Source organism: Eptatretus burgeri, unplaced genomic scaffold (assembly GCF_056783735.1).
Source record: "Eptatretus burgeri isolate ZD-2024b unplaced genomic scaffold, Ebu_testis_v1 Ebu_testis_scaffold_3155, whole genome shotgun sequence".
In the NCBI taxonomy this organism is placed as follows: Eukaryota; Metazoa; Chordata; class Myxini; order Myxiniformes; family Myxinidae; genus Eptatretus; species Eptatretus burgeri.
In genome coordinates this window covers 361,869-389,088 of record NW_028225103.1, presented here as the reverse complement: position 1 = coordinate 389,088, position 27,220 = coordinate 361,869, and the positions used below count along the sequence as shown (strand labels likewise).

The 27,220-nt window shown below is 44.9% G+C and overlaps 2 protein-coding genes across 17 annotated transcripts in view; both read right to left on the bottom strand.

Moving 5' to 3' along the window:
• Positions 1 to 20,646, bottom strand: LOC147006727 (F-box/LRR-repeat protein 4-like). 7 transcript variants are annotated; one of them, XM_085868098.1, is made up of 12 exons: positions 19,868 to 20,646; positions 19,033 to 19,095; positions 18,647 to 18,785; positions 13,414 to 13,469; positions 13,038 to 13,127; positions 9,583 to 9,946; positions 9,044 to 9,288; positions 5,885 to 6,098; positions 5,369 to 5,440; positions 3,431 to 3,565; positions 977 to 1,154; positions 1 to 446 (listed from the first exon to the last, which is right to left on the bottom strand). In XM_085868098.1, exons 3-12 carry the CDS (start codon positions 18,680 to 18,682, stop codon positions 289 to 291), a joined length of 1,548 nt encoding a protein of 515 aa, XP_085724224.1. In that variant the 5' UTR covers positions 18,683 to 18,785; positions 19,033 to 19,095; positions 19,868 to 20,646; the 3' UTR covers positions 1 to 288. The 7 variants fall into 7 exon arrangements, with proteins under 7 accessions (XP_085724224.1, XP_085724225.1, XP_085724222.1 ...); XM_085868099.1 differs by having other exon boundaries at positions 18,653 to 18,785; XM_085868096.1 differs by having other exon boundaries at positions 13,038 to 13,469.
• A 130-nt stretch (positions 20,647 to 20,776) lies between these two features.
• LOC147006726 (F-box/LRR-repeat protein 4-like) overlaps positions 20,777 to 27,220 on the bottom strand; it is a 30,731-nt gene continuing 24,287 nt past the window's right edge. For all 10 annotated transcript variants that reach the window (XM_085868075.1, XM_085868077.1, XM_085868080.1 and 7 more), the window contains 3 exons: positions 25,689 to 25,823; positions 21,747 to 21,924; positions 20,777 to 21,216 (listed from right to left, as the gene is read on the bottom strand). In XM_085868075.1, coding sequence (XP_085724201.1) covers positions 21,059 to 21,216; positions 21,747 to 21,924; positions 25,689 to 25,823 — 471 coding nt within the window. In that variant the 3' untranslated portion in view covers positions 20,777 to 21,058. The remainder of the gene's footprint in view (positions 21,217 to 21,746; positions 21,925 to 25,688; positions 25,824 to 27,220) is intronic.

Sequence of the window (27,220 nt, the reverse complement as noted above, 5' to 3'; positions counted from 1 at the left end):
TGTGAGTTTGGTAACATTTATTGGCACAACATTTATCAATTTGGACGTTTGGTGGATTATATTGATAAACAAAAAGTAATCCTGTCAGGTGATCTCAACTTTTAAAAAAAAAATTAATAAAACGTCACATTTGATAAACGTGTTGATAACAGGACACTTGGGGCTTTGGTTGTAATTAAGTTCAGCATTTGGACGATCATCACCGACATGATACAATCGGTTTGTCATGCATGGATCAGAGTGATCCTCAGGTGTTTGCGGCTCTGAACGGGTCATGTGACCTCATTGTTAGCTGGTGTACTTGATGTAGACCTGTGGAAAGCGATTCGCCAGTTGGACGGCCATCTCCTCATCCACCGGGAAGCAGAAGGAAACGTCAAGGAAGCACATCTGCCGACAGGTATCGAGCAGGTGAAAAATCCCTCCAGGGGTCACCAGCGGAGCGCCTGCCACACGCACACAGATATAATTTCTCCAATGAATGACAAACAAGGGTGAAAATAGCTCACAGTCATCTGGAGCTTTGGTGTGCAGTTAACACAGTACTAAACGACAGCACAACAGCACTCAGTGGAGCGCAATCATCCACCAGGACAATAAGGAGGAAATGATTCAATTTTGGTGAAGATCTGGAACCGGATACGAGAATTGTTTGAGTGGTTCTTCACCATTGAGAGACTGGGGGTCAAAACCGATATCTCAAAACGTTATATGGACGGATTCGGATGAAACTTGGTGGATGAGTTGTGTTGGTGACAAGAACAAGCCGATTAGATTTTGGTTCAGGTCCGGATGAAGATCCAGCCTATCAGTGGACGACAAAATGGAAACGGGTCAGCCTGGAGGAGTTGCACACTCCACCGAGTGCCGTTCTCGTTTCGACTTGCAATGTTTATTTACCTTCCACATCGAGCAACCTCTGTGACCCTCTTAGATCCAACCACATCAGTTCCCATCATCTCCTCAATTACCGTACCCAGTATGTCGAGTTGCTCCAGTAAAGGGCAGTAATTGGCGAGCGATTCGAGGTCAGTGTCGCTCACGAAGTGGTTAGCCGTTAACACCAGTCGGCGCAGTCTGGGCAGCTCTCGCGCCATCTCAACAAGAACACCACCGTCTGCCCACACATTCATACACCAGCCAAGGTCCAGGTCCTGTGTGGTACAGTTTAATTGTGAGCAATTAAATCAACAAAAGTATTATGTGCAGTTTTTAACTTCCTATTTATTCAAGTCCTGTATTGTACAATTAGAGAGGTATTAAAGCCACCAGTGTTTCAAAAAAATATAACTTGACAAAATAACAAGCCTAACAAAACCATTTAGTATTCTAAGTTATCAAGACACTGGAAGGTAGAAAGGGGATTAATAACGATGAGGAAAGGGGAAGGGAGTGTGATGAGAGGAGGAGAGTTGGTTGTTGAAAGTCACAAGATAAATGCTGTATAAACCAGAAGGGCACTCGGGAGAGAGCGTACCTCCACCAGGCTGATGAGTTCACGTTTTATATCCCACAGATAGGCCGGATATGAATTCGGACATGAACTAAAATTTAATCGGCTTGTTCTTGTTAACCAACCAACTCATCCACCAAGTTTCGTCCGAATCCGTCCATAACTTTTTGAGATATCCTGCGACATGTCGCTTTCGGCCCGATCTCACAATGGTGAAGAATCACTCAAAAACTTCTCGGATCCAGAACCGGATGTGGATCTTCACCAACATCCAAACATTTTGTCGGTGTCACCTTCCCAAGCTCTCCACCAAATTTCGTCTGAATCCTTCCACAAATTTTTGAGATATTTTGTTCACAAAGAAACAAACAAATAGCCAAACAAGCAAAGAGACAGACAGACAGGGGTCAAAACATAACCTCCATCCACCTTCGGTGGCGGAGTTAATGAAAATGTTACAGTTTTGGAAGCTGACGCTGAAGGAGAGCACACATGGACACGTCGGTTACCCGAGGATTAGTTGTTTCATTAATTATCTTTAGTTATTCGTCATTTCATTTGCGTAGAGTCCTTGGTTTCTTGTCAAGCGGTCAGGGGGTTTGCTCAATGTGTGTGTTGGGGGGGGGGGAGGGGAGGGGGGGAAGAATGTGTTGATTCGTTTGTGTGTTGTCTTTTTTAGAGGAGAGAGGTGTGATGTCTCCCTCCTCCCCCCCCCCCAATCTCTGCTGCATTCCATCTTTCTTTCTTCACCTCCATTGGGGTCCATTCCCTCCCCCTCGGCTACTTTCAATCTTTCCTCCTTCACACAATTGGTCCATTTACCCCCCATCCCCTCTGCTCCTTTCAACAATCCCTCCTTTTCCCCATCGGTCCATGACTTTCCCTCTGCCTTTCTCACTCTACCAATTTGATGTGTTAACAGATTTAATGTGGCTTTGGTTCTAATTAAGTTCAGCATTTGGACGATCATCACCGACATGATACAATCGGTTTCTCATGTCATCTCATTTCTCCCATTCACCAAACATCATATTGACAATCCCTCCTTCACCCCATTGGTCTGACCTTCGGCCCCGCAGCCGTTCCGTCGTCCCTCAGTCCGGCGGAATCCCTCTCCGTTTTCCCTCCATTCGCACATTGTTTAATTTGGCACATTCAATCCGTTTGTGGTGGTTAATCCTTCGGGCCGATCGGATTACCTTCACCACATGGGACTGTGTCCATTCTCACATGCCTGTTCGTGGTAAGAGGTGCGGAGCTTTTCCCGTGCATGGTTGGGTGCAGCACATCTCGCAGATGTGGTATAGTACAGGACTGCACAACTGAATGCTTGTGCGGTAAGGAGGGGTGGGTGGGGGGGGGGGCTCCCGTCGCAGCCTTAGGCACATGAAGGGAGGAAAGAGGCTGCATTGAAAGATTCCTTAGAATGAAGCGGCATTTTCCACAGGCTGCATCGTGGACCCGCCACCTGAACACATACAAAGCTTTCGTCAGCAGCCTGATGGAGCATTGCTCTCCTCTCTGGGCTGGTGCTCCTGCCTCTGACCTTTCTCGGCTTCACGTTGTGGAAACCAATGCATTTCGGATCAATGGTATCTCCCGTGGTCAGGATGAGTCTTTGGGCCTCCCACTCTCTCACCGCAGGCAGGTCGGTGGTCTTTCTGTCTTCTACCGTCTCTTCTCCGGTCTCGCCCCACCCCCTCTGCTCTGTCTGCCCCCCCCATATTTTCACAAGATGCTCAAGGTCCGCCAGCAACCCCCTTCTGGTAAAACTACCAAAATCACGAACCACTGCTCACCTTCACTCTTTCATTCCTCCTTTTTCCCGCCTTTGGAATAAACTTTCACACTCTCTTCAATCCCATTCTTCCCTCCAAACTTTGACAACAGCTGTTCACAACCATGTCTTATCTTGCCCCAAACAAAACCTCGATCTCTCTACCCCTGTTAATCCACCACAATCCCACCTCTTTGTACCTCAATGTTCTTACAACGGGATGTCAGGTGTGCCAATCCGACCTCCGTCAGCCCGATGGATCTCCACATATCGAGAGAGCGAAGCTGTTGGCAGTTTAAGCCCAGACTGAGTAAGACCGTGTTAGGATTTTTCACCTGAGGTTGGAAAGATGAGGAACATGCATCGTGACACACATTGCTGCAGGGGAAGGAAGGAAATGCTTCTGTGAATCCTTCAACACATGGGACATTCAAACTCAAACAAATCTCCAACAAATATATCATCAGCGGCAGTGTCCGACAAACATACAGCCATCGTCTCCTTTCTTCTTTCAGGCACGAGCTTTGATTAAAATTTAATTCCTTTTTTATCCCTGAGTTTTTTTGTAAAAAATTATGTGAGCTATTATCTAAGCTATTATTATCTAAGCTATTATTATCTAAGCTATTATTATCTAAGCTATTATTATCTAAGCTTTTATCTTTGCTATTATTATGAAAGCTATTACCTAAACTTTATCTCAGCTGTGATTATCTCAGCTTTATTATCTGAGCTATTATTATCTTACCTATTATCTGAGCTATTAAAATCTTACCTATTAATTATCTGAGCTGTTATTATCTTACCTGGTTTCTGAGCTATTATTTTCTCAGCTATGATCTCAGCTTTATTATCCTCGCATTATTATCTAAGCTATTATCTCAGCTATTATTATCTGAGCTATTATTATCTCACTTATTATCTGAGCTTTATTATATAAGCTCTTATCTCTGCTATTATTTTCTCAGCAATTATTATCTAAGCTATTATTATGTAAGCTATTATCTAAGCTTTATTGTCCTCGCATTATTATCTTAGCTATTATCTCAGCTATAATTATCGAAGCTGTTATCTCAGCTATTATCAAAGCTATTATTATCTAAGCTATTATCTCAGCTATTATTATCTGAGCTATTATTATCTCACCTATTATCTGAGCTTTATTATATAAGCTCTTATTTCTGCTATTATTTTCTCAGCAATTATTATCTAAGCTATTATTATGTAAGCTATTATCTAAGCTTTATTATCTGAGCTGTTGTTATCAAAGCTATTACCAAAGCTTTATTATCAAAGCTATTATTATCAAAGCTATAATCTATCTCAGCTATCAGATTTATTATCTCAGCTATTATCTGAGCTTTGATTATCTAAGCTATTATCTAAGCTTTATTATCCTGAAGCTTTTTGAAAAAACAGGCAGGTATTGTAATCTTCTCTGTCTGTCTGTCTGTCTGCCTGTCACGCTATCTCCTCCGAAACAGATGGGCATAAATTCAACAAACTTGGTAGTTGTGATCACCACATGGCAAGAAGGTGCAAAAACACAATCATTTTTCGCCACGCCCTCTGGGGCGGGGTCAACAACCAAAAAATGTAATTTTAATATTTTTAATGAAACTTTGTACATCTAAGTTGCAGGAAATATGCAACTATTTTTGGGGGATTTGTTCCCCTGTTCGTGTCTCGGAATGGGAAGTTTGAGTCACAGAGGTCAAAATGGGAAAAAATTCCAATCAAAATTTGATATTGGGTTATTCCTGATGGAATTTTGTGAAATCTTTCAACTTTGCTTTCGTGGGGGGGGGGGGGAGAAGCGTGGGGGATTTTAGATGGTGAGCCATGGATTTCGCTCTCGTTTCCAATATTTTTGCAGTGATTAAGGTTCAAAAGGCATCTTTTACTGCATGAATTGCAACCCTGGATGAGACGCAGGGATAAGCAACGCCTGCAGCCCATCGTGATTAATCATAACAACACAAAGACTGTGTTTATATTTATGTGACGAGGAAACAAAATATCAACAAATCAGATGAACTCATCCCAAGCTGGAAATAAATCAGTTTGTCTTCACAATCGTGCAGGACTATGGTTTAACTACAAAACACCTCTGCGGTGGAACAAAGAGGTGCACGTACCTCAGAACAGTCTCCGAGGTTGAGATGCCTCAACTCTCTGCACTTGGAAGTGATCGACAGGAGACTCTCCGTCTGAAACAAGATGGGAGTAGGATGTCATCCTTTAACACTGATAAAATAGTCCCCTTCCCATCCACGGAGCACAACGAAAGAGAAAGACTCAATTTGTTAGCTTATTCCAGAATTCAACACTTCGAGTCGTTTCAAGATCGAAGAACCAGACTGAGGATCTAAAAACCATTGTGGCACCGTGCCAGCAGGGGGGCGGGGGTGATGTATCATGGAGGTGACGTTAAGCTGGCAATCTCCTTTGCAAAAAATCTCTCACAGGCAGCAGACCATGAAGATTAAAGAAAGGTGCGATCAAGGCCACATCGACCTTGCCGAGTTCAGCAAAGGAAGGGGGAATGTAGATTTCACATTGCCATTAAAAACATTAAGATTTACTTTCAATGGTTTTATTAACGACAAAGCTGTGAGAGAGTAAAACGAACATAAACTACGTGAAGAGCTTACATCGATTCGTGTTCTGAACAGGACGAGGCGTTGCAGCCTCTGCAAGGACGAGAGCTGCCTGAAATCTCCGGGTGGTATTTGTTCACATGACGACAGGTCCAGGTCACGAAGGTTTGGGCAGAGCATGGTTACAGATTCCAAGGACTCGTTTGTGATCCAATAGCAGTTGGCCAGGTCCAGTTGCTGTAGGTGCTCAGACCACACACCCAGGAAACTGAAAAAGTACCGCAGGAAGACATTGGGATGGTGTTTTAAACAAAGCTGTGAGAGACAAGATAAACTTCGAAACCAACTTCCATCGACCCACGCTTGATACAATGCAGGGCGTTGTAGCTTCTGCAAAAATGAAAGCTGCCCCCCGAGTTATCTGGGGCATTAAGACCCCAATTGCTCGCACACAAAGCAAATATGGTGTTCTGCAAATTAAGAGACTGAGGAACATTGAGTGATACGTAGTTTTGTGAAGATAACGTGCACTGTTCTTTGTCCGACCCATGCCCCCTCTTTCCCCCTTTCTATGCAAATAATTTTGCAATAAAAAGCGAGGATTGTGAACAGATCTCTGAGAGAAGGAAGTTCACAACACCTCATCTTGGTGTTGCTCTGTGAATTTATTTCTTCCCGTGTTCACCTGAATAAATGGTTCAACTCTCATTGGGACTGGAGTTACTGGAGTGATTCCAATGGAGGTTCGAGAAATTCCACCACAGAACAATACCGGGCTTTGTTGCCTCTTCAAGGATGAAAGCTGCCCCCAACTTTCCTGGGGGATAAAGACCCCTATTGAAGACACGACTTCATTGAAAATCTTTGGTTGACATTGCTGCACCTGACATGTCGTGGAAATAATTTGAAGAAAGGAGAAATTTGAGTGAAATGTTTTTTCGCATTCCAACAAATGAGAATGATTTGATTACATGATGATCGGATTGCAGGGTGTTTCACGATCTGTATCTTCTTCCATAATTGTAAATGCCAGTGTGTTTGTCAGTCATTGTGTGTGTGTCAGTCAGTCATTGTGTGTGTGTCTCCTCAAACTCCAAAACCAAGAAATATAGGGCACTGAAAATTTGCATGCAAACAAAGAAAACTTCAAGGAATTGCATGACTGGTAAATTGGGTGTTTGGGTTAATTAAAACACCCCTTTGGAAGATAATTAAAAGCCTTATTTGATTGAACTCCTGAGTTTATATTTTGTAATTTGGCTCAGATTGAGAGCTCCAGCGAAACTCCAGCGAGACCCAGAAACTCCAGCGTTTGTGGCTTTATTTCATTTCCGCACATGCCATAACCTCTACAATCTCTCAATTTGAGCCAAATTACAAAATTTAAACTCAGGAATTCAACTTATCAGCAGTGCAGGGCTTATCAGCAGCCGACTACCAAAAATAAAGTGTTCATTTGTCCAATTCGGACATTGTTTGATATCCTGGGCGTCTCTGGGTGCATGGATGTTTAAGTTTCCGAACGAAGATCGGTAATCGCTTGCCAAGCCAGCCGTTCCTTATCAATTATTTCGTTGGAGTGCTTGCTGAGTGCGAAAGCGACTTGGCTGGCTTGGTTGTTCATTTCCAAGCCATAGCAAAACATGGCAAAAGTATTCACATTGTCACTGAATATATGGATCGACTTGAACAAAGTTTATCAGTTTCTTCACCGAGGGCCCAAAAGACTCTGAGGACCCAAAAGACCCTAAGGACCCAAAAGACCCTGAGGACCCAAAACACCCAGAGAACCCAAAATACCCTAAGGAGCCGAAAGACCCTGAGGACCCAAAAGACCTCTTTGATCCTGTAGACCATTTCAGACTGCTATAGATGGATAAGGTGTGTGTATGTTTTTGGTGCAGTTCTACTGGAGCGTTCTAATGTGGACTGTGAAGCACCAATATTATCAAGACCTGAGTTGATTCGGCTAATTAGCTACAAAGAACCTGGTAGAATTGCCATGTTTTAAATGCACGCCAAGTTAAGGTGTATCGAACAGCTTAATCGGTCCTAACATGGCACGGCATTCTAATTCATAAACAAACTAGAAGGGCACTCGGTCGAGCACGTACCTCCGCCACGTAATGCCTGATCCATGAGAACATATCGGGCCCAATACATTTTTGAAATATCATACGAAATATGGTTTTTGGCCCTCTCTTTCAAAGGTGAAGAATCACTTAAAAATAAAATAATTCTCGTCTCCACATCCAGATTTAGATCATCACCATAATCGAAGCAATTTGTCGTGGTCACACACCCAAACTGTCCACCAAGTTTCATCCGAATCCGTCCACAACATTTTGAGATATCATGCAAAATATTAGTTTCGCCCAATCTCTCAATGCTGAAGAATCACTGAAAAACTTATTGGATCCGGATCCGGATTCGGATTCGGATCTTCACCAAAATTGAATCAATTCTTCCGTGTCTCACACCCAAAGTGTCCACCAAGTTTCATCCGAATCCATCCACAACTTCATGAGATATCGTGCTATATATCATTTTGGTCCCATCTCTCAGTGGTGAAGAATCACTTTAAAATTATAGTAGTCGGATCCGGATCTTCAACAACAAATAATCAGTTCATCCTTGTCACACGCTCAACTGACCCACCGAATTTCATCCTGATCTGTCCACAAGTTTTTGAGATATCCTGCACACAGACAAACAAAGCAGAGGAGAGGAGGAAGAGAGGATGAGGAAGGGGGAGCTCAGAAGGAGGAGGGGAGAGCGAAAAAGGACAACCTCACCAAACTCATGCCAGAACAGCTGTACACACAACGACACAACAGAGTTTGTAAAGTAATCTGCTGGCACATCAGCAAAAAAATGGATAATCCAGTTCCAGAAAATTTGTGGGTAAAATGAACCAAAAGCAATCACTGAAAACATTGAAGTACCACTCACGTACGACCGAATGATCCCATCGAGCGTAAACATCGAAAACAAAGCGTTGCGACCAGATATGATACTTGGGTACAAAAGAAAAAGAGAAGACATTGCTAATTGAAGTGTTCATCGCAGTGCTTTTGGACTAACGATGCAGAAATCAAGAAAAAAAATGACGAAATATCCCAAAATCATGGAAGCTGAAGAATGCCAAAGTTGTACCAGACGGTTCACCGAAACCCAGGCCATCGATTACGAACTTTGAATTCAATTACTCACTCTTTAAGGACCGTAGGACTGAATCTTCCATCGTTTCCAGTCCATGAGAGACCGAGCGAGCGTGCATGGGTGAGACGAGGCTTCAAAGCGAGAAGGTCCTCCTCGCAGAGAGATGGCCAGAAAGGCTTGAGGTCCAGGTGTTTGTACATGGAAGGGTTGTAGCAGCAGTCGCGCAGGGTACGGCTGCATTGAGCGAGGCAGCACAGCTCAGGGAGCGTCAGGTGAGATAAAATAAGTTCGATAATCTGTCGTGGAAGTAAGGCAGCAAAAAAAACATTGAAGTAATTATCAGTGCATCAACCTGACCAACTGTCACTGTCCAGGTAATCAAGGATGTCCATCAAATGATAAACCAGTAACCCTTGAAACAACCCAGGTAACCACTAGTGAAGCTTCCAAACACAAAGAGACTTGGACAGCCATTTCAATGTTGACGCCATCATCTGAAACCATTCTGAAGTCAAACAATGAGATGATGTGATCTGGAAAACCAAGTCTTTTAAGAAGAAAAGATGACGAGTGGGGGTTCACATACTCACCTCGAAAGGTAAAAGGTCAAAATATCCATTATTTGTGAAGGGGGAAACCTTCTCTTCCTCTTCATCTTCCTCCATCTGTTGAACCATATCTCGTCTCCTCCTTTCCATCCTGTGTTGTTTCTGTCGAAGTTTTTCTGATTCAGCAAGTTCTTCACTCTTGCTCTTCTTTGGTTGCATAAGGTTCACCGGGATACCGGACAGAACAACATCGACCAGTTCGATGCGGTAAAAGCTCAGGGGGTAATTGAACTCCAGACGGAGGATGTTCGTCGCAAAACCCGGTGGTTGTATCGGTGGGGAAAACGTGAAAGGGGCGTTCGGTGGAAGATTGGGGTCCACAGGGCCGGACCACAGCGTCTGCCACCTGCATCATACATCACCAAAGTAAACCTTTTGAGGGGTGTCCTTTTGATTTCACTATGAAGTAGACATTGTGTATTCAGGTGTGATTCATGTCGTACAACATCTCCAATTTGATACAAACGGATGTGTAACCAGAGTTGGTGTCAAAGCCACCCAATGCTCGCCTGTTTATACATTTATCGTTTTTAAAAGACGAGTCTAATAATTAATATTTTTTATAAAGCATTGCAGTGAAGTATAATTATAAAACAATATATGTATTTGTATATTGTAATCAGTAACAAGAGGTCAAGTGAGCACAATATACGCCCTAACAAGAAGGTATATACAGAATTGTGTTACGACATGGAAAACAGCATCCTGGTTGCCACGGCAACCACTTTAGATGACGAATGTATGTCGCGACACACCGTCTCCACAGTCTGTACCGATGTACCAAATATGAAACGTGAAAGTTGAAAACTTTGGGAGTTAGAGTGCGGACAGGAACGGATGGAAAACAGCATCCCGTTTGCCATGGCAACCACTTTAGATGACAAACTTATGTCACGACACACCGTCTCCACAGTCTGTACGTAATTAATAAGAGACAAAACTGGAACTGCCATTTTAAAACTGCTGGCAGTGATGACCAGGTACCAAGACATCACGCTTTGATGGAACCCCGCTTTGATTGGACACATTACCCTGACCCGTGACGTTATTTGGTTTTGCTACATATGCTAGATATCCCTTATTGTCAGGTTTTCCGGCTGTCTGTCTGTGTATGTGTATGTGTGGCTGCAACGCGTGGCTCCACAGCACGAACCAGCGAACCGATTTCGATGAAACTTTGCCAACAGGTGGAATATGTACTGCGAATGTGCGCGTTTGAATTTCGTTGCCTAGCAACCACCCATTGCTGTGCAGCGGCCGAAAAACCACGTACAGTATTTTCAATACTTGTCCTTCAGTTTTGAATGTAGAGAAACGAGACTTCAGAATTAAACACTTCGAGATATTCAGAAAATTTTACTCGAGCCGATTTTTGATTGAGGCTTTATTTTTCAAATGGTAGTCCTTCAAAAATCGGGTGTCTGTTTACCGTCATTTAAGGTGTGTATACAGTGTTTGTAAGGAACTACACCGTCGTTCCACCTTCGATCTCTCCTCGATCCAAACGTTATTGACCAAAGTGAAAAGGATCCAAAATAAATGGAATCACCCGCATTTCTGTCTTTGTGGATTTCTAATAATATGTTTATTTATTTACCTAAAGCAATTCCACGATCCACACACCACCTTCAATTATTTATTTATTGAAAACGATTCCCCACCGACACTCCGCCTCCAATTATTTATTTATTTTCCGTAAGCGATATCCACGATGCACACACCACCTTCAATTATTTATTTATTTACCAAAAACGATTCCACGACCCACACACCACCTTCAATTATTTATTATTTAAAGTGGGAGTGGCGTAGGAAAGTGGACATGGTTTATGAAAAATAGTGTGGCTCAGGAGGTGTGGTCAAACAAGAGCATTGAGAGAAGTTTATCGGGTTTTCCGTGTGTGTGTGTGTGTGTGTGTGTGTGTGTGTGTGTGTGTGTGTGTGTGTGTGTGTGTGTGTCTGCAATGCGAGGCTCCACAGCACAAACCAGCAAACCGATTATTTTTCAAACGGTAGTCCTTCAAAAATAGGGTGTCTATTTACCGTCATTTTTTTATGAGGAGTCTCAGTTGGCAAAATACGCAATAGGAAAAATCTTGCCAGGCAGAGGAACAATTGTATATGAACCAATACGTCTTGGCAATGAATCTTCGTTGGTGGATCGGTCAGAATGAAAAGCATCGTATCCAGCACTTCGATCCTCGCGGATCCCTCGTCGCCTGCCGGCTTGTTGTATTATTATTTATAATTCAATTGAATTGAAAAGGGGATTAAAATAAATTAAATTCAGATCAAATGGAAGACCAAGTCGTTCCAGTTCTGCATTGTGGGAATCAGAAGGAGCTCGAATAAGGAAAAAGCAAAGATGAAGTCATCAGGAGGAACCTGGATAGGATTCACATTTCAGCTGCGACTCATCTACCCTCAAACCCATCCAGGCACAGCCAAGAAAGCCTTATTAAAAAAAAACTTAAGAAATAAATAAACTCTCGTTGTGGAGGATGGCCGTCACAACCACAGTCAGCGAGGGCTTTGAATACCCATTCAGCCAGAGACCCTGCTGACCGAGCAGTAGTCCACCTGACCAAAAACTCGGCAAGCATTTCAGCTGAATGAAAGGGAACCTCAAATCCACGGGCCAAAAAGATGAAACAGAAAAAAACATCCCGAGCCTTGAACTCCAACAGGGCCAACAAGACCGTACTTGGAGGAACGGGTCCCGCCTTCTCAAACTTGAATCAGAAGCAGTTATGGTACTTGCTCGCCATGCCGTAATCCTGGGGAGGGTGGGAACAACACTAGGAAAGGGGGGGAGGGAGTGAGGTGGTGGCAAGGAAGCATGAGCCTAACTTCCTGCCAGGTGGACAAGGCCTACCAGACAGGAGGAAGGTCGGGGAAAAGTAGGAAGGGAAAGATGACCGAAAACACAAGACTAACCGGAGAACAAGTAAAAGATAAACAGATGAGATTGGGGGAAAATAAAGAACATATAATGAATAGAACGAGGAAAACAAGCTGCTAAAAGGGGGAAACAACTCATCACTGAGGTTTTTCCTCTTGCAGCCACGCGAGCCATAATTATAGGCAACCAGGTCTGTGCAGCATTTTATACATGACCCTAAGCATGATGGGATGTCAGTTGCTGGGCACATGGGCCACACCTGTGTGGAAGCAGTTCCTTTCAACATACTCTCATTTACCGAGGGGTTTCCAATATTTTGTCCTCCACCTGAAGATCAAATGTTATAAAAACCAGGTAACTAGTCCATTCACACAACGAAGATGTTATTAAAATCCCGTTACCATCATGTCAGACCAGTCAGAGGCTCAACATACTCCCAAAGTAAACGATAGTTGGTCATTTCATCCCTTTTGGACTCACGAGCATAAAGACTTTAAAACCCGTCGGAGATTTCAACCAAAAGGGTCATTGGTACCTGTCCACATCAGAGTCTTCACCTTCATCACATGACTTGGCCAGAATTCGAACCACATATCCAGGGTGGTACGTCTCCATCACCGAGACCCTGGTAGGGAAGACGGGCTCGTAGAAAAGTAACTCGATGAAATCCTGGCTTTTAAACCACTCGGGATTCTTGGGACAACGTCTGGGTGTCCATCGGGACAAGCGGTCCCACCATGCCCCGTATGCTCTTGGCATGGCCACGTGCATGAAGTCCCGGGAGAGGGAAAATATGTTCGGTGCACCCGCCAGGTTGCTGATGGAATTGTACCCTCCAAAATGGGAGTTCATGTCTAGAACTTGTCTCACGTTTTGAGACAGCTCGAGATGAGACGACTGCGGGAACAAACCTGCAGGGTCTTCCTGCAGTCCGGGTGCATCTCCACGCCGTTGGTTTCTTCTGGTCCTGTTTAACAAGAAGTGCAGAGCAGGCTCAACATGGAAGTGTATTACATACAGTAGATACGCCATCATGTGATGTACTTTTGCCAAGTTTGAACAGAATCAGAGCGTGCAAGTCAGAGAAATGGTTGGGGACACATTTAAGTAATAAAATGGCCGCCAGTCGGCCATCTTGGATCTGATCTCGAAATAAATTAGTGACGTGAATCTGTAAAAGCCATCATTCCTCATCTGTGTGCCCAGTTTGATCAACATAGGTGAATGTATTGTTACTGCTGTGTAAATTCGCAATACACCATAAAGGGTCCTCAGATCAGTTATGACGCTAAGTTTATGTGCACATAGTTCCCCACCGTTGTTTAAAGGGATTTCGTGTGATTCATCGGGCTGCGACTCTTTGAGATAGCCGTTTTTCTTTTTCTATTTGTTATTTTGAACAAACCTCCACGCAAGCAACAAGCCGCATTGAAAACCGTTCGAACGAAAAAGGGAACCAAAAGAGTTCCGATGGGTGCGCGGATTTTTAACCTCTGCCATCTTCGAAGATGGATGGAGGTTACTGTTTTCACCCCTTTCTGTTTGTTTGTTTGTTTGTGTGTTTGTTTGTTTGTGAACAGTATTACGGAAAAACTCCTCGAAGGATTTCGACGAAACTTGGTGGGGGGTAAGGTATGGTCCAAGGATCATGCCATTAAATTTTGGACTTGGTCCTCCCCCCACCCAAAAAAAAATTGTTCGAGAAAAAAAATTATTTTTTGCATTTCTACATGTTTTAAGTGATTTCCAACCCTCCCAAAAAAATTACCACCCCCCCCAAATTTTTTTTTTTTGCATTTCTACATGTTTTAAGTGATTTCCAACCCCTCCCAAAAAATTACAACCCCCCCCAAAATTTTTTTTTTTTTTTGCATTTCTACATGTTTTAAGTGATTTCCAACCCTCCCAAAAAAATTGTTTGAGAAAAAAAATTTTTTTTTTGCATTTCCACATGTTTTAAGTGATTTCCAACCCCTCCCAAAAAATTGTTACCACCCCCCCCCCCAAAAAAAAGAATTTTTTTTTTTTGCATTTCTACATGTTTTAAGTGATTTCCAACCATCCCAAAAAATTGTTTGAGAAAAAAATTTTTTTTTTGCATTTCCACATGTTTTAAGTGATTTCCAACCCCTCCCAAAAATTACCACCCCCAAAAATTTTTTTTTTTTTGCATTTCTACATGTTTTAAGTGATTTCCACCCCCCCCCCAAAAAAAATCGTTACCCCCGCCAAAAAAATTGTTCAAGAAAAATATATATTTTTTGCATTTCTACATGTTTTAAGTGATTTCCAACCCCCCCCCCCAAAAAAATTGTTCGAGAAAAAAAAAAATTTTTGCAACTTTTTTTTCAACAATTTCGATTTTCAACAAAATTTTGATTTCACGACAGCGTGAGGCGGTCGGGGTGAGGGAACACCCCTTTTCGGGAATCTTCTCGAAGGGAGGTGGAGCCGAAAACGGGGAGGAGCGAAGGGCGGAGCCGGGTCGAGTGCTCTCTGTCAGGGTCGAGTACTCCTCTCTCTTAGTGGGCAGGGTCGAGCTCGCTCTCTCTCTCTCTCTGTCAGGGTCGAGTACTCCTCTCTCTTAGTGGGCAGGGTCGAGCTCGCTCTCTCTCTCTTTCTGGGTCGTCGACATCATTCTCTCTCTGGTCCATGAGCTCTCTGTCTGGTTCGTCGACATCATTCTCTCTCTGGTCCATGAGCTCTCTGTCTGGTTCGTCGACATCATTCTCTCTCTGGTCCATGAGCTCTCGCCCTGTGGTCCATCATCCGTTCTCTCTCTGGTCCTGAAGCCCCTTCTGCCCTTCAGTCCTTTTTTGTTTGGGCGTGGGTCGTGAAAGCACCAGCAGCAACGCCGGAGGGAGCTCGCTGACCACGCCAGGGGCCCGAGGTCAGGCGCGGCTACGCAAGGCCGTGGGGAGTCGATGTCACGACCTGCCCACCGTCGCGCCACGAGGGCGCGGGTAAGACCCTTCGGTCTCACGAGACCCGTTTGGTCCTCCAGGTCCCGTGCCATAAAGGTTTACGAACCCCGTCTACCTCCCTGCCTATGGGGAGGGTTTTTTCTTTGCTTTTGTATGACTGCTGTGGCGCCGTGTCCCTATAAGTAGACCTGTGTAAGTGACTGTACATTGCTCGTATTTGGTGGTAACGCTTTCTATTTGTTTCTTGTACATTGTACATGACTGCCTTGCTTCTGAAAACGTGTGTGTTATAATAAATGTCCTTGTGTGAAATGTATCCCGTTCGTCGTCTTTTTCCCTTTTGAAAGTGCCATCTTGAATCGCGGAATAACTTAGTAATAGTGGGTTTTGAACACCCGGGTAAAGAAGAGAATCTGATCCGTCGAGGTCGGCGATAACACCGCTCGGTTATCACTGTAGCACAGAACGGACCGCTTAAGCGGTTCGTGTCCTCGGCCGACCTGCGGCGAGGTACGATCGCCCGGTCGACAACTCGCGCAGGTACTTAGGTAGGTCGAATTTGGCGAGCAACCCTATCCTGCGCGAGTGGGCAATTGGCACGATCGTGGTGAGGTTAAACCCCCACCCGTGACTGGCTCCTGGCGGTAGTTCCAGGAGGGTCACGACTGAATTGTCCGTCCGGTGGGCGACGCGGTTGCGATTGGAGTTACGCAATCGCTCGCACGCCTGGCGGGACAGAATTCGTAACAGTGTGTCCGGGAAAATGGTGGAGGACGTGTTCAACATTCGGTTTGTTTACAACTAAACCCCTCCTTCTCCAACCCTCCCTCTTCGACTCCTCCTCCCTCACTCCTCTTCTCCCCACCCTCTATCTTCCTCCTCTCTCTCCCCCCTCCTCTCTATCCTCGACCTCCTCTTCTCTCCCCTCCCTCCTCTCTTCCCAACTTAATGTTCCCCTCAGTGAAGTGACAAGTTGTATTTGCTCGAAAATAAATATCATGAACAAGGATGAAGAAGAAGAAGACGTGATCTGACTGACGAGCAGAAGAAAAATCACCTCAGGTAAATGATGGAGGAATGGAGCAGAATGTTCGTGAAGAACAATATGACGTCATTTGATTAAACACGTCAGTGAAGCGACGACTACTATTTCTGCTACATCCGATATTTAGATTTCCCACCCTGAAGAAACCCCGGTCCTTACCGTAATGAACGACGTCGACGTCGTCCTCCAATTTGGTTCATTGTGTCGAGAAGGGAAACTGAGGTGATGTTCAACGACCTCGAAGGTTCAGGTGAAGGGAGGAAAGACTTGCACGTTGTGAGGCCTCCACTCCGACTGTATCAAGGCCGACGATCTTTTCAAGTAAAGTCCATGACCAGGAACACGTGATGAGAAGACGCCGTTGACTCCGCCCACAACGTACGGAAATGGCGGCTTGTTCCGTACAGATGACGTCATCACGTTCCCACGTGGTATCACTCAAAAACCTTTACTCTTATCAGAGAACATTTAACTCGTTAAATTCTTTCCTAGATCTACGAAAATCTAGATTTGCCACACTTCCCGTGTTAAATCGGTGTTGTGCTGATATTTGCAAATAAATGAAACCGATGAACTGGCCAGCTGGCCCGTCGTGCCTGTGTGACATTTTACACTTACTCTCTTTTTGCAATTGGATTTCTCACCAACCTTGTCCTGCGATGGTTGAATTTGGATCGAGAATGTCACCGAATGGGAATCCTCCATCATACAAAGTCCTTCCTCAACACACCTGAGCTCCTGAACACTTACAAAGCTTTCATCCCCAGCCTGATGGAGTCCTGCTCTCCTCTGTGGGCTGGTGCTCCCGCATCTCACCTTTCTCAGATTCACACTGTGGAAACCAAGGCATTCAGGATCATTGGGATCTCCCACGATGAGGCTGAGACTTTGGGTCTCTCACTCTTTCACCGCGGGCAGGTCGGTGGTCTTTCTGTCTTCTACCGTCTCCTCTCTGGTCTCACCCCCCTGCAATGTCTGAGATATGTCCCCCAGATTTGCACAGGATGCTTAAGGTCCGCCAGTTACCCCCTTCTGGTAAAAACTACCAAAATCACGAATCACCCCTCAACTTCCCTCTTTCATTCCTCTTTTCCCCTCCTTTCGAACAAAAACTCACACACTCTCATAAATCCCACTCTTCCCTCCACGTCGACAAAACAGCTGTTCACCACCAGCTTTGATCTTCCTCCATCGAAAATCATGATCTTTTCTACCCCCATTTATCCACTCCAAACCCACCTCCTTCAAATTCCCTGTTTTCCTTCCTGAAAGTCCCTGTAATGTCCATCCTGTGTACCCCATGTTCTCCACCCCATCCCTCTCCCTTCCACAGATCTCCTCATGTCCCTCCTCCCCACTGTGCTCCCCTGAGTGCCCTTCGAGTTGTGTGTTTGTGTTTTTACCTCTTGTTGACAAATTCCGGCTCCACCTCTGATCGTCCCGCTCTGCCGGCGGATGCGCACGGATTTACGTACCACCAACACCTTTGAGGTCACGTGTTCCCTGTTCGAATTTTTCGCCGCATGTTCCTCAATTTCCTCCTCCAGGACCTGCGTTACTTGTTTGAACTTTCTGTCCCTTGTCATCAAATCCTTCACCGATTCGTCCCTGCTCTTTCTTTTGAATACCTCTGTTTCGAGTTCCAGCTCTCCACGTACTCTCTCTTGTTCCTCCATCTCCCGCTCACTTTTATCTCCATCTATCTCCCGTGGTCCCGTTTCGTTCCTTACCCTCAGTGGTTCTGTCTCTCATAGTCTGTTAGTCACCTTCTCTCTTCTCAACCCCAAGGAATCGTTTCTGTTTTACCCCTCACCTGATGGACTACCTTTTCACGCTGCACACATGCCACATCCTCCACCATTTGCCGCCGCTTCCCAAGACACGTGTCGAGTTTCCCTCCAAGTTGAGCCCCCATCCTGGTTCATGTCAGCCATGAGCCGTGTCAACATGGCCATTATGTCGTGTCAACTGGGTGTCTTATGGCGTCTGTGCCATTGGGGGCCAGGCTCATGGTAGGGGGTCAAAAAGGCGACCAAGCAGTGGTTAAGGTAGTGAATGATTCAAAGGAAACATCAAGATGTTTGAACTTTCTTTCCCCTGAAAAATACCGGACAAACTATAAACTGTCATGCTGGTGATTCACATGACAGGTGTTGGCTCAATCCACGAGTGTACCTTCACCTGCAGGGAGAGGTAAGTCCCTTGTCTCATCAGCCGGTGTTTGCTGGGGCAGGTCGAAGATCCCAATGTAGTCCACAAAATGATTAGGCAATGGTGTGCCGGTGCAGGGGTCCAACACAGAGTAAATGTTCATCTGATTTGGTGTAAACGAGAGTAAAGAGGAATCGTGATGACGTCATGAGGTGTAACAAGGTATCCCATAGATAACATGGATGGGATTCCCATTTACAATTAATTACCAAACTTGATGGGGATTTGTACCTTGGGGGGAATAACAAGTACCGGATATACTGTTGTATCATTCACTCTGCAGAGTTATATTATTATTATTATTATAAACAATAAAACTATAACATGAGGAATGAGTTTGTGATTCAAACCTTCGTATCAAAGGAACGAATCATCGATAAACTCCGACTCGATCTTCCCTTTCACAACAGAATCTGAAACATAAACAATCGGAGTGAACGTCACGTACCGGGTCCGGACTCCTTATCCTCGGGTGAACCGACCATGGACCCGCGGTCTGAGGGAGAACCTCCCCGACAGACCGCGTTTCCTCCATGGGAGCCGCTCGTGAATCCCGGGACGTTCTCTTTGTGATCTTGTTTATCATTTTGTGATCTTATTCTCACATTTACAGAAAACAAATCCTCAGTGTTGGAGTAGTTTTCAATCGAGGTACCATGACCTACTTACCGACCTACCTACATACCTATCGACCTCTGAGCCATCCTACCAACCCAAGTCAAACTACTATACAGATATGGTTTTGTGGATATTTTTATCTTTTTAACAGATTGGATTGTTTCATTTATCTTTTGAAGTTTTTTTTTTTTTGTCCGTTGGATGTTTGAAATCTTTAAGAATTCCAAAACACCGTTCGGTTCTGAGACTGTTTGAAACTCCGTTCTTGTGGGATACGAGCCGGGTTATCCCACGTTTCCCGTTGCTGTTCTCATCCTGTTGGTATTTCGAATAAATCAAATTTTGTTGTTTTCTTCTTTTTAATTAATTTTTTGTGGGAGGCCGAAAACACTTCCCGACATCCACTAAGTAATGGGGTTCGGGATCATTTAATGTTATTGTTGACAAAGCTACCAAAGCTCAGGCAGTTAAAAGTGAGGAAAAAAAAATTCCCCTCCCAAAAAATCAAACTTTGTTTTTCAAAAATTTCAAATAATTATTTTCCCAAAAACATTCCCTGGCACCCACTGATGATGTTCTGGAAGTTTGACGAAGATCCGTTCGGCCATTTCTTCAAAAAATGTCGTCAGACAGCCGGACGAACTTCTCTCTTGTTGTCCAGTAAATTAACCCGCACACGTCACAGTCACGTGTAAATGAACCCACACACGTCACAGTCAGTGAAAATGAAAACACACGTCACCACCAAGTGTAAATTAATCCAATTTTTCTTTCAGATCTTCGAGGATCTATGTATATCATGATCTACTACAAGGAAAAGCAGCACTGAAGAAGGAGCACGTGAGGTCCGAACGACCTCCTGATTCACGAAAATGGCCCGATGATTGAGATGAAGGTTTACAACAGCGATTACCAACGTGTACTGGATTTTTCTGTGTACCAATCAGAACAGCCAATTATTTATTTCATTACCGGAGAACAGACGGTTGAGATTTGCAAAATTAATCTGAAAATACACCCAGCTGGTGTGTTTGAGTCAAGCCTGGTCTTCCAAGGTGTGACTCGTCAATCTCAATCCAGGACGACCTTGATCTGCTCCCATGCTAATTTCTCACCAACCTGCACAAGGAAATATGGACTTCCCCATGATGAGGAGGAAATCTTTGAAATCCATTGGAATCAGTGATGAGGAGGTAAATCTCTTCTCAACTGCCTTGCTGAGTGTGGGGAGTAAAGTGACGTCATAAAAGATGGCAGTGCCCTCAGCAAGTTACCTCCCCCCAAGTTCAGCGGCTGTGTCTGTGCGAAATTGTCCGATGTCGTCTCGTGTATTTGTCTGCATGTGTGTGCACGATTTGTGTTTCAGATCCTCCACGCACCTGGAACATGATGAAAATTAAACAAAGAGCCTTTGCATCTGTTGTCAGAATCTGCTGAGGTGAAAGGTGAAAGAGTAACACTCCAAAAAGGGTGTCGTGAGTTTGGTAACATTTATTGGCACAACATTTATCAATTTGAACGTTTGGTGGATTATATTGATAAACAAAAAGTAATCCTGTCAGGTGATCTCAAATGAAAAAAAATTCGTGAAACGTCACATTTAATAAACGCGATGATAACACGACACTTGAAGCTTTGGTTCTGATTAAGTTCAGCATTTGGACGATCCTCATCGACATGATACAATCGGTTTGTCATGCATGGATCAGAGTGATCCTCAGGTGTTTGCGGCCCTGAACGGGTTATGTGACCTCATTGTTAGCTGGTATACTTGATGTAGACGTGTGGAAAGCGATGTTCTAGTTCGAAGGCCATCTCCTTATCCACCGGGAAGCAGAAGGAAATGTCAATGAAGCACATCTGCCGACAGGTATCGAGCAGGTGAAAAATCCCTCTATGGGTCACCAGTGAAGCACCTGCCACACACACACACAGACATAATCGCTTCAATGAATGACAAACAATGGTGAAAATAGCTCACGGTCATCTGGAGCTTTGGTGTGCAGTAAACACAGTACGAAACTACAGTACAACAGCACTCAGTGGCGCGCAATCATCCACCAGGACAATAAGGAGGAAATGATTCAATTTTGGTGAAGATCTGGAACCGGATACGAGAATTGTTTGAGTGGTTCTTCACCATTGAGAGACTGGGGGTCAAAACCGATATCTCAAAACGTTTTTGGACGGATTCGGATGAAACTTGGTGGATGAGTTGTGTTGGTGACAAGAACAAGCCGATTAGATTTTGGTTCACGTCCGGATGAAGATCCAGCCTATCAGTGGAGGACAAAACGTAAATGGTTCAGTCTGGAGGAGGTACAAACTCCACCAAGCGCCATTCTCGTTTCCACTTGCAATTTATATTTTCCTTCCACATCGACAACCTCTGTGACCCTCATGGATCCATCCACATCAGTTCCCATCATCTCCTCAATTACCGCACCCAGTATGTTGAGCTGTTCCAGTAAAGGGCAGTAATTGGCGAGCGATTCAAGGTCAGTGTCGCTGATGGAGCGGTTAACCGTTAACACCAGTCGGCGCAGTCTGGGCAGCTCTCGCAAAATCTCACCGAGAGCACCACCGCCTGCCCGCACATGCTCACACCAGCCAAGGTCCAGGTCCTGTGTGGAACAGTTTAAGTGTGGAACAATTAAATTAACATAAGTATTGCGTGCAGTTTTTAACTTCCCATTAATTCAAGAACTGTATTGTTCAATTCGAGAGGTATTAAAGCCACCAGAGTGTTTCCAAAAAAATATAACTTGACAAAATAACAAGCCCAACAAAACCATTCAGTATTCGAAGTTATCAAGTCATGGAAGGAAGAAAGTAGATTAAAAACGATGAGGAAAGGGGATGGAAGGGGGTGTCATGAGAGGAGAGTTGGTTGTTGAAAGCCACAAGATAAAAGCTGCATAAACAAGAAGGGCACTCGGTAGATTTTTAAGGAGTCCTGCTCCATGTCGCTTTCGGCCCGATCTCACAATGGTGAAGAATCACTGAAAAACTTCTCGGATCCAGAACCGGATGTGGATCTTCACCAACATCTAATAATTATGTCGGTGTCACATTCCCAAGCTCTCCACCAAATTTCGTCTGAATCCTTCCACAAATTTTGGAGATATTTTGTTAAACAAAGAAACAAACAAATAGCCAAACAAGCAAACAGACAGACAGGGGTCAAAACATAACGTCCATCGACGTTCGGTGGCGGAGTTAATGAAAATGTTACAGTTTTGGATGCTGACCCTGATGGAGAGCAGACATGGACACGTCGGTTACCCGAGGATTAGTTGTTTCATTAATTATCTTTAGTTATTCGTCATTTCATTTGCGTAGAGTCCTTGGTTTCTTGTCAAGCGGTAAGGGGGTTTGCTCAGTGTGTGTACGCTGGAGGGGGGGGAGGGGTGGGGAGGGGAGAGAAGAATGTGTTGATTCGTTTGTGTTGTCTTTTTGAGGGGGGAGAGGTGTGATGTCTTCCTCCAAGGAAACAAGGAAACAAGATATCAACAATCAGGGCAGTTCCCCTCTCTGCTCCATTCCATCTTTCTTTCTTCACCTCCATTGGGGTCCATTCCCTCCCGTCAGCTACTTTCAATCTTTCCTCCTTCACACAATTGGTCCATTTACCCCCCACCGCCTCTGCTCCTTCACCAATCCCTCCTTTTCCCCATTGATCCATTACATCCCCTCTGCCTTTCTCACTCGACCAATTCACCAAACATCATTTTGACAATCCCTCCTTCACCCCATTGGTCTGACCTTCGGCTCCGCAGCCGTTCAGTCGTCCCTCAGCCCGGCGGAATCCCTCTCCATTTTCCCTCCATTCGCACATTGTTAAATTTGGCACATTCAATCCGTTTGTGGTGGTTAATCATTTGGGCCAATCGGATTACCTTCACCACATGGGACTGTGTCCATTCTCACATGCGTGTTCATGGTAGGAGGTGCGGCGCTTTTCCCGTACATGTTGGGGTGCGGCACATCTCGCAGGTGTGGTACAGTGCAGGACTGCACAACTGAATGCTTGTGCGCAAGGAGGGGGGGGCTCTCGTCGCGGCCTAAGACACGTGAAGGGAGGGAAGATGCTGCATTGAAAGTTTACTCAGAACGATGGGGCATTTTCCGCAGGTTGCATCGTGGACCCGCCACCATCGGATGCGCACAAATAAGGAGGTGGCTCGCATGAGCTGAAATGGAAAAAAAGAGATATTTAAAGAAGAGGACAGAAGCACACGATGCAAAAAGATGGAACAAAGAGATGGAAAAAGGTGAGATGCTGGGACGAAATAGAAGCTCGGAGCTGGTCCTCGTCTTTGGGAGAGAAAGCCAGATCGAGAGAGAGAGGGGGGGAGAGAGAAAGAGAGAGAGAGAGAGAGAGAGAGAGAGAGAGAGAGAGAGAGAGAGAGAGAGAGAGAGAGAGAGAGAGAGAGAGAGAGAGAGAGAGAGAGAGAGAGAGAGAGAGAGAGAGAGAGAGAGAGAGAGAGAGAGAGAGAGAGAGAGAGAGAGAGAGAGAGAGAGAGAGAGAGAGAGAGAGAGAGAGAGAGAGAGAGAGAGAGAGAGAGAGAGAGAGAGAGAGAGAGAGAGAGATATGAAGGAAAATGTTTCAAAATAATTTTCTCTGAAACCACTCAATTGATGACGTTTTCGTGATCAAACTTTTATCGTCATCGGTACTCAATGATACACCTAAAGTTTTGCATCAATTGGTAAAGTGGTTTGACACGATATTTTTAAACCTTTTCACTTCAATCCAATGTAGGTGCCGAACACGTGACCTATGACGTTTTTGCTCTCAAACCTTATTTATCATCGTTCGTCGATCATATATATGAAGTTTCGCGTCAATCTGTAAAGCGGTTTCGGAGAAGAGGATTTCTGAACGATTTTTTTCAATCAAATGACTGACTGACCACATGATCCATGACATCATAACTTTAAAACCTACCTCAAATTGGGAAGTCCAACACATCTATAAAGTTTTGTATTGATCAGATGAGGTGTGTTTTCGGATCAAATATGGCTGCCAAACAAACCATGTGACAAATGACATCATCCTTTTCACACTGCATGAAACAATGGTATTGGATCATGTTTGGAAAGTTTTGCATCGGTTTTGGAGAAATCGTTTTTTCAAGATGTTCCTACAATCCACGATGGACGTCACACCATGTGACTGATGACGTTATAGTTCTCAAACTTTCATCCACAAGTCTAGTTGATGACAGACGTAAAGGTTTGCGTACATCGTTTGGGTGGTTTGAGAGAAAATGAATTTTGAAAGTGTTCGCTAAAATCCAATATGGCTCCAAGAACATGTGATGTTTTAGTTATCAAACATTAATCCCCGTGGGTACTTGACAACACAGTTAAAGTTTGGCGTCGATCGGTTGGGAGGTTTGGGATGAGATTTTCTTTTTTAAGGTTTTTGGCAAAATCCAATATGTCTGCAAAACCACATTATCGATGATGTAAAAGTCATCAAACTTTCTTTACACACGGACAGTCGATCAAAGTTGTAAGGTTTTGCATTGATCTGTTAAGCTGTTTCAGAGAAGATTTTAACCTCCACCACCGAAGATGGATGGAAGTAATGTATTCACCCATGACTGTCTGTCTGTTTGTGAACAAAATATCTCAAAAAGTTGTGGATGGATTGGGACGAAACTTTGTGGATGAGTTGGTTCGGTGACAAGAACAAGCCGGTTAAATTTTAGTTCAGGAACGAATCCAAATCCAGCCTATCAGTGGGATACAAAACGTAAACTAAGGTCACCGTAAAGATACAAAACGTAAACTGAAGGCCTCCAAAGCCAGTCGTCGACTGGGAATCCTCCATCATACAGTGCTTCCTTGGCCCACCTGAGCCCCTGACTACATTCAAAGCTTTCATCCACAGCCTGATGGAGTACTGCTCTCCTCTCTGGGCTCGTGCTCCTGCCTCTGACCTTTCTCGGCTTCACGTTGTGGAAACGAAGGCATTTAGGATCAATGGTATCTCCCGTGGTCAGTCTGAGTCTTTGGGCCTCTCACTCTCTCAGCGCACCCAGGTCGGTGGTCTTTCTCTCTTCTACTGTCTCTTCTCCAGTCTCGCCCCCACCCCCCCGCCCCCTGCTCTGTCTCCCCCCCATATTTCCACAAGGTGCTCAAGGTCGGCCAGCAACCCCCTTCTGGTAAAACTACCAAAATCACGAATCACAGCTCACCTTCACTCTTTCATTCCTCTTTTTTCCCACCTTTGGAATAAACTTTCACACTCTCTTAAATCCCATTGTCCCCTCCAGGCTTTGACAACAGCTGTTCACAACCATGTCTTATCTTGCCCCAACCAAAACCTCGATCTTTTCTACCCCTGTTAATCCACCACAATCCCACCTCTTTGTACCTCAATGTTCTTGCAACGGGATGTCAGGTGTGCCAATCCGACCTCCGTCAGACAAGTGGATCTCCACATATCGAGAGAGCGAAGCTGTTGGCAGTTTAAGGCCAGACTGAGTAAGACCGTGTTGGGATGTTTCACCTGAGGTTGGAAAGATGAGGAACATGCATCGTGACACACATTGCTGCAGGGGAAGGAAGGAAATGCTTCTGTGAATCCTTTAACACAAGGGACGTTCAAACTCAAACAAATCTCCAACAAATATATCATCAGCGGCAGTGCACGACAAACATACAGCCATCGTCTCCTTTCTTCTTTCAGGCACGAGCTTTGATTAAAATTTAATTCCTTTTTTATCCCTGAGCTTTTTGAAAAAAAGTTATGTAAGCTATTATTATCCAAGTTATTATTATGAAAGCTATTGCCAAAACTTTATTGTCTCGGCTGTGATTATCTGAGCAATTATCGGAGCTTTATTATCTGAGCTATTATGATATTCACTATTATTACAGCGCGGCGACATCGCGCTGTTATATAATTGGCTATTCTGTCCTGTGTCTTCTGTCACACTTATTGTTGGGTGTGATGTGGGCGGAGATTGCCGGGTGGATTGTGGGCGGAGATTGCCGGGTTGATTGTGGGCGGAGATTGCTGGGTGGATTGTGGGCGGAGATTGCCAGGTGGATTGTGGGCGGAGATTGCTGGGTGGATTGTGGGCGGAGATTGCCGGGTGGATTGTGGGCGGAGATTGCCGGGTGCATTGTGGGCGGAGATTACCGGGTGGATTGTGGGCGGAGATTGCTGGGTGAATTGTGGGCGGAGATTGCCGGGTGAATTGTGGGCGGAGATTGCTGGGTGAATTGTGGGCGGAGTTTGCTGGGTGAATTGTGGGCGGAGATTGCTGGGTGAATTGTGGGCGGAGATTGCCGGGTGAATTGTGGGCGGAGATTGCCGGGTGAATTGTGGGCGGAGATTGCCGGGTGGATTGTGGGCGGAGATTGCCAGGTGAATTGTGGGCGGAGATTGCCGGGTGAATTGTGGGCGGAGATTGCCGGGTGAATTGTGGGCGGAGATTGCTGGGTGAATTGTGGGCGGAGATTGCTGGGTGAATTGTGGGCGGAGATTGCTGGGTGAATTGTGGGCGGAGATTGCCGGGTGAATTGTGGGCGGAGATTGCCGGGTGAATTGTGGGCGGAGATTGCCGGGTGAATTGTGGGCGGAGATTGCCGGGTGAATTGTGGGCGGAGATTGCCGGGTGAATTGTGGGCGGAGATTGCCGGGTGAATTGTGGGCGGAGATTGCTGGGTGAATTGTGGGCGGAGTTTGCTGGGTGAATTGTGGGCGGAGATTGCTGGGTGAATTGTGGGCGGAGATTGCTGCGTGAATTGTGGGCGGAGATTGCCGGGTGGATTGTGAGCGGAGATTGCCGGGTGAATTGTGGGCGGAGATTGCTGGGTGGATTGTGGGCGGAGATTGCTGCGTGAATTGTGGGCGGAGATTGCTGGGTGAATTGTGGGCGGAGATTGCTGGGTGGATTG